The sequence below is a fragment of the Thamnophis sirtalis genome, unplaced genomic scaffold (assembly GCF_051295495.1).
Source record: "Thamnophis sirtalis isolate CommonGarterSnake01/CBP01778 unplaced genomic scaffold, rThaSir2_p1.2 scaffold_14, whole genome shotgun sequence".
NCBI classification, from domain to species: domain Eukaryota; kingdom Metazoa; phylum Chordata; class Lepidosauria; order Squamata; family Natricidae; genus Thamnophis; species Thamnophis sirtalis.
In genome coordinates, this window is record NW_028261394.1 from 28,525,766 (window position 1) to 28,533,287 (window position 7,522).

At 49.6% G+C, this 7,522-nt stretch overlaps 1 protein-coding gene across 2 annotated transcripts in view; it reads left to right on the forward strand.

Moving 5' to 3' along the window:
• The first annotated feature begins 3,180 nt into the window (after window positions 1–3,180).
• GNAO1 (G protein subunit alpha o1) overlaps window positions 3,181–7,522 on the forward strand; it is a 214,618-nt gene continuing 210,276 nt past the window's right edge. Inside the window, exons 1-2 of one of the 2 annotated variants that reach the window (XM_087728497.1) lie at window positions 3,181–4,033; window positions 4,809–4,851. In XM_087728497.1, coding sequence (XP_087584623.1) covers window positions 3,916–4,033; window positions 4,809–4,851 — 161 coding nt within the window. In that variant the 5' untranslated portion in view covers window positions 3,181–3,915. The remainder of the gene's footprint in view (window positions 4,034–4,808; window positions 4,852–7,522) is intronic. The other variant, XM_087728496.1, reaches the window with a different exon arrangement.

Consider the following 7,522-nt stretch of genomic DNA (forward strand, 5'->3'; position numbering starts at 1 on the left):
CCTTTCCTTTCCTCTCCTCTTTCTCCTTTCCTTGCCTTTCCTCCCCCGCCCCAAATCTTAAAATTTGTGGACTTCAACTCCCAGAATTCCCCAGCCAGCTATGCTGGGTTCACCAGTTCACAAGCTATGTGGACAAATCCCTAAGTTTTCAAGCCAAGATTGGAGACCCCTGCCCCACCCTCTGAAAACCAACCAATCACTTTCCCCTCACTTCATCTCTCCTCTTCAATTGCTCCGCAGTCACCAAGTGTTTTAACTCTGCAGGGGGTGCATTTCTGGGGAAATGGTTTTTGTGTGTGTGATGTATTTATATGCCAGTGGCCTGCATTTATTTCTGTTTAGATTAGCAAACGCTTGACTAAAATGCAATCAAAGAACCGGCTCATGCAACATCCCATTTTTCTTGGGGCTTTTAAGATGCCTTTGGGGTCTACCTTAGGAGGATGCTTCTCCTCCCCGTTTGCATTTTTTAAACTTTCAAATATTTCTTTGCCTCCAAACAGGCAAAGATGTAGTAAAAGTTGCAGAGTGGGTGGAGCTGTAAGGGGGGTCCACCTGGTGGTTTTTTGGGGGACATTTCATTACCCAACTAGGTAAGATCATCAGTGCTAGAAGGGCATGTCAAGAACAATAGCCCAAACAATGAGCCACTAAGATTACCCCCCCCCACAACACTGACAGGGCAAGCCACTTGCAGTATCCTTCCCTTGCCACGCCCACAAGGCCACGCCTGCAAAGCCACGCCCACAGAACCACTAATAAATCTTCTTTAATCCCACCACTGAACCTAATATAAATGTGTATCACTATTAGAAATATATAAGTTGATTGCATGTAATAATTATGATTAAATTAGTTTTATTTGTATTAGAATGTATGACACGCAGGTGTCACCCTGTTCACGCATTGATTTGATGTATTTGTGAAAAATAAAAAAAACTTGGAAGAAGGTGGGTTTTCCCATTCCTAGGCCATCATTCCATCAGCACCCCACCCTGGCTCCCCTTGAATGACTCAGAGCCTCTGCAGGAATTAAAGCCAGCAGAGTTGCTGAGGGTCACTTGGGGACCTACGTACAGTCCTTGGCCCTTGGTGACCCACCTCTGCTTTTCTTGAAAAAGAACTAGGCAAGCATTTAATTTTTAATCTTAGAAATAATAATAATTGAAGGAGGTGCCTTTCCTTCCCTCTGGAGCAGGTGCAGTATGTACAGTGATTCTCCATCTGGGGAGGATCATACAAAAGCTTAAAAAGGTGATAATCACATAATTTTTAAAACAAAAAAACCTTCTCTAGGCGTTTTGCTTCCTCTTGCTGCCTCTACATTTTAAAAATATCATTTTTTTCTATTATGTTTACAAAGTGCTTTGCAACTTTTGATCAATGACCGAAAGGATACATCAAAGGCAGGTTTCCCATCTCCAGAAAGGAATAAGGAGAAAGGTAAGGATGTTGGCACTATTAATTTTTACTGTTTTCCTATTCTATTCTATTCTATATATTATATTCTCTATTCTAATATTCTATTCTATTCTAATATTCTATTTTATTATCTATTTTATTTTCTATATTCTATTCTATTTTCTATACGCTTCTATTCTATATTCTAATATTCTATTCTCTATTCTAATATTCTGTTCTATTCTATTCTATTCTATTCCATTCCATCCCATCCCATCCCATCCCACCCCACCCCACCCCACCCCACTCAACCTTGTCTGAACTTGAACAGGTGTCTTCCTGATTTTAAAGAGGACACCATGGAATCCAATTGTTTAAAATGGGCACGTTTTATGGACATATCCATGCAGCATTTTTGGCATCATAGAAAGATGAATTGCCCTTATTTGTTTTCAACAATGATTTTCAATTTCTCAGTCCAATCTTCCAACCTGAGATTTCCCCATCATCACACATCTAAGCATTAGGCTGTCTAGACCTGCTCTCAATTGCTGCCTAGGTAGACACTTTTAAACCACACCAGCAGGCAATATTTTGTGTGCTTTGATCTAGGGAGGCAGAAAAGGATCAATTTATCACAAGGCAACGATCCATGATGGATCTGCAGATCCTTCTTTAGCTGAGCAAAGTCATCTGGATACCAGGAGCTGAGAACAAACTCTCAACTCGATTCATTCATCATCACGGTTTAAACATGGTTTACTGAATAAGCTAGGATTGGCCAAAGAGATAAGTAGACAATCCCTGGTTCCAGCCATGATTAAAGGTGCCACTTTATGTGATCCTGATGCCTCTACAACCTACTTGGAGCAAAAGGACTTCAGATGCTGAATAACCATTTGTCTAAAGTGGTGTAGGGTTTTCTGCCTAAGCAGGGGGTTGGACTAGAAGACCTCCAAGTTCCCTTCCAACTCTGTTATTCTATTCTATTCTATTCTATTCTATTCCATTCCATTCCATTCCTCTCTGTTCTGTTCTAAGAGTTAAGTCTTTGCTCCGATTTTGGGGTGCTCACTTTCTCTGGGGAAGACCCCAATCTTTCTGCATTTGGATTCTCCAGGTTTTTCCCCCACGCCCCTTCTCGGGAGGGGGGGGGATAAAACGAAAGAAAATGCATCTTGAAAACGCATCGGCAGTACCAACTCGTGGACTTGCACCAACGGTGAAAAAAAATCTATTCTTTTTAAAAAGTGCCTATTTTTTTTAAAAAAAGGATAGGGAAAACCGCACCTACTTCGACCTGAAATTAAAAAAAACAACAACCCTGCATCTTAATTTTAAAAAATGGGGGGAGAAGAAGTAAATCAAAGCAGAAGGGGGCAGGCGAGTCTCCTCGGTTGCATCTGGCGCATTCATCGAACCCCCACCCGCGTCACTACCCAGTAAAAAAGGGGGGGTTAAATCACAGTAGCAGCAACTGTTGGGGGAATCGCTTATCCCACTCCGCTCTTAGAGGTGGGCAGGACAGACGTCTCGCTCCTACCCATCTTCTCTTCCCCACCCCACCGAAACCCCACCCTACCCCACCCAAGGGGCTGAATTGTCTGACTAGCGCGCATGCGCGGGCGGGAGCCACAAACGTCAGCAGCCCAGCCGGCCTCGCCTCGCCCCTTGAAGTCAGCAGCGCAGAGCCCAGGCTCGCTCCCCCCCTTCCTCCCTCCCTCCACTCCTCCTCCTCCTCTCTCTCTCACTCTCTCTCCTCCGGCTGGCTCGCGGACACGCGCGCGCGGGCGCTCTCTCTGCCCCCCTCCCCACCACCCTTTCTGCATTTCTCTCCATTAGGACGGGCTGAACGATGCGATCGCTCGCAGCCATCGCCGCCGCCGCCCATTAGAGACCCCCAGATTAGGGGGAGGGGAGAGGAAGAGGGGGAGGAAGGAAAAAAGAAACCTCACCCCAATCCAAACAGCAGCCCACCGCCCGGGGGGAAAGAAGAAGGAAAGAAAAAAAGGGGAAAAAAAGAAAGAAAAGCAACGGAAAGGAAATCCGAAGACGAGAAATTCTGGCCGAAGAAGGAAGGGCGGAAAACCCCAACATTTTGAACACTTTCTCTCGGGCCAGCTCGCTCTCTCTTAGCTGGGGCTCCGCTTCCTCCGACTTCACCGGCAGGCGAGCCACCTCCCTTCCCTTCTCCCAGCGCCCCCCCTCCCGACCAGCTCCTGCAGCTCCCGCAAGCTCGGCTGTGGTTCCTTTGGATGCCTTGATTCGCCGGAGCGAGCGAAGAGCAGGGCTGGGAAACAGGAGGAGAAGAGAGGAGCAGAAGGAAGGAGAGAAGGAGAAAGAGAGAGAGAGAGAGAGAAGGAGAGGATCTCCCCCCTCGGCCTTTGGCGTTGCAACCCGAGCTCCTCCCGGCCGGCTTTTCCCCCCCTTTGGGCTCCTCCGTGAAAGGGTGGGGGGGAAGAGGCGAAGGAGAAGGGTCCGCCAGCCCGGCACCGTTCCCGATTTGGGGCCACCATGGGATGTACGTTGAGCGCCGAAGAAAGGGCCGCCTTGGAAAGGAGCAAAGCGATCGAGAAGAACCTCAAGGAAGACGGCCTAACCGCGGCCAAAGATGTGAAATTACTCCTGCTAGGTAAGCCCGAGAGACGGGGCTTCCTTTCTCCGTCGCCCCCCCCCCCATCCCCGAGCCCTTTCGGACGTTTCCTCTTCTTTCCCCCCTCTTCCTACACACACACACACACACACACACACACACACACGCAGGATAGATTTGCACACTCACGTCTCTCCTTCCCCTCCCCTCCCCACCCCGTCTGCCTGCTTCTCAGGTGTGGTTCGGCGCCCACCGACCACCCTCCCCGCCTGCTCTGCCCCTTTGCACGGTTTCCGCTGCAGCCCCCTTTGAGGTTACAATTCGCCTCCCTTCGGTGTAGCTTTGCTGCCTTGTCTAAGGCCGTTTCCCCACAACCTTTTATTTGCCCCCCTCCCCAATAAATCACTGCCTTCCACCAACTAGGTGTGTGTGTGTGTTTTCACGCTCCATCTTCTGCCGCACCTTTGGATGGGCTGGCTCCAAAGTAACCCCATCTCAGCCCCTCCCCAATTCCCCACCTCTCCCCAACAGGTAGGGGTCTTGCTTACCGCTGTTTTTAATTTAATTTGATTTTTTTAAACGTATCTCCCTCTCTCGCCTTTTTTGAACCGAAAAACCCAATTGCACAAACAGCGTCTTCGGCTCCCCTCTCCCCACCCCCGCCGCGCAGAGCCATTAGCATTACCCACCCACCCCCCTCTCTCGTGTTATCTGCTTTTATCTTCTTATATTCTCACACTGGCCAGATTTTGCTTTTACGAAGGTTTTAATATGCTCCCCCCTCCTTTTTTTCTCTTCTGCTTTGTCCCAACAGGGGCTGGGGAATCCGGCAAAAGCACAATTGTGAAGCAGATGAAGTAAGTCAGCTCATCCTCCCTTCCCTCTTACGTACAGTAGCAGAGTGAGAGAACTCAAATATTTGCATTGTAATGGATTCCATTTTTAAAAAAAGAACCTTTATTAAGTGTGTGTGTGGGAGGGGGCACCTATTTTCATTTATTATTGTTTTGGGGATGGGAGACAACCCACCCCTTGGTTCAATGGATTTGTTAGGAGCCAATCCGTTGGTCTATGGTAGCAAAAATAAAAATAAAAAAACCAACCCCACTCAGGAATCTGGTAACACTTTTCCCGACTACCGATTTTTTGGCAAGGCGTCAGCTCTGGACGAGTTTATGCCTTTTCACGCCCTTCTCAATACAAAAAATGAGTTGATGGGGGAAAGACTCCCAACGTTGGCCTCAATGAATGAGTCTCCGCCATGTTTGAAGACTAAGGATGGGGAGGGAGAGGAGACGGTGTTCTCGCTGCCTTGAAAAAAAAAGGGGGGGGGCTTGGCCAGGCCCAACAACATCTGGAGCAGCTGTTGTCAAAGCTTGAGGCGCAGGTGGGCACAAGAGGGGAGGAAACCTCCCCTCCCCCCATTTCCCAGGCTTCTGAGTGGCTTTCCTGGCCCCGCTGCGCCAGGTGTGAGGTGCTGTTCACCGCCATGGTGCTGAAATCTGAATTCTTGTCTTCCTTCTTTCCTCCTTCCTTCCCTCCTGCAAAGAATGGTAGCCGGGAGCGATGGGGTGGGGTCGGAAGGAGAGAAACCTAGCCCTGGCCTAGCCTAGGCATTCGTGCACTGGAACCAAATTGCTCTATGGTGTTTCCCCCACCCCCACCCCCAAAAAAACCTGCTTCCCAGACCGGGCCTCCCTTTGCCCGCATTTCCAATCTGTTGGTCTTGATAGGGGACTAATTGGGCCTGGGTTTCGGCCCGGACCAAGGCACATGGATCTGTGGAAAGGCATCTGATAATACAGATTTGAAACTAGTTTCCATTAGTCCTCTTCCCTCCCTCTCCCTCCCTCCCTCCCTCCTTTCCGCAGCTTTCCTAGCTTGGAGCCCTTCCCTGTTCTTTAATTAATCAGGACAGAATTTGGCTGCCATACCAAATTAAGCCAAGGCCCTCTGCTTCTCTCTCCCTTCCCTGTTGACACACGTGTATTGTGGAGCTTTTGAGTGTGACAGATTCCTAACAAGTGCGGGTCGTAAGAAGCGGCGGGTTTTTTTTTCCTGCAGTGGACCCCTTTCGCTCTCTCTTCCCCCCTCCCTTCTTCGCCAGCAGTCAGTGACGCCGATTTGAGCTCCCAGGAGGCTTGCGGGGCGGGGCGGGGCGGGTCGCGGGAGGCAGATACACTAGGTGTAGCACAGGGGTGCGTGCGTGCAACTCACGCTTTACACTGAGTTGGGGGCTCCTCTGCCGGGTGCCTCTTTGACTGGATGCCCCGGCTAAGGGGAGCGAGTGGCAGGATGTTTAGGAGATGACGAAGGGAGAAGAGACAGTCGATGTGGAAGGACAGCGGGTCGTGTGTCGTCCTTCCACCCCCCCGGTTGCAAAATGGCCTTCTCGGCAGCCTTCAGATAGCTCTTGCAGGTTGCTAAGAGAGAATGGAGCTCGCGGGGGGGGGGAGAGTTGCACGCAAGCCACACCTGCAAGCGCACACAAACACACACACACACACACAAACACATACAGAGCGAGATCTTGGGTGCCTGCCCACAGCCAGCCTTGCCTGCCCACCTGCCCATGCATGCCCATGTCCCGGGTGGTTTTTCTATATCCTGCCCGGGGCTGTTAAAATAAGCCGAAGGTTTCAGGCGGCGCAGGCGGTGGACAGCGCCCGGCAGAGCCTAGAAAGACGCGATGGTTCTCTAGGGAGCTCGTCAAGCTTCGGCTTAGCTCGGCTATACTCGGGCGTGGGACTCGCCTGGCCTTCGGAGGCGTTCGGTGGCGAAGCCAGCTGCCTCGGCAAGAACCGGCAAAGGTTCGGCTCTGCTCGGACAAAACGAGGGATGGGTTTAGAACTCAAGATGTAACAAGACAGCATGTGCTGGTGTGATGGGGTGTGCTAAGATATGCAGACACAATGACAACAGAATCAGAATAGATCTGGAAGGGATCTTGGAGGTCTTCTAGTCCAGCCCCCTGCTCTAGCAGGATAACCTATACCGCCTCAGACAAGTGGCTGTCCAGTCTCTTCTTAAAATCCTCTAGTGATGAAGCACCCTCAACTTCTGATGTCAAGCTGTTCCACTGGTTAATTGTCCTCCCTGGTAGGAAGTTTCTCCTTAATTTCGGATTGCTTCTCTCCTTGATTAGTTTCCATCCATTGTTTCTTGTCCTTCCCTCTGGTGCTTTGGAGAATAATTTGACCCCCTCATCTTTGTGGCAACTCCTCAAGTATTGGAACATTGTCACCCCCAATTCTTTTTTTCTCTAGACTAGCCAAACCCAAATCCCCCAACCGTTCTTCATATGTTTTAGCCTCCAGGCCTTTGATTGTCTTAGTTGCTCTTCTTTACACTCCCTCCCCAAAGTCTCAACATCATTTTTGCAATGTGGTTACCCAAACTGGATGCAGCATTCCAGGTGTGGCCTTACCGAGGCTTTGTAAAGTGGTACGAATACATTGTGTGAGTCATTTTCTAAGTTTCCCTTGCTTGAACCCAGGGGAGGGGGATTAATTATGCCAACTTTACCAC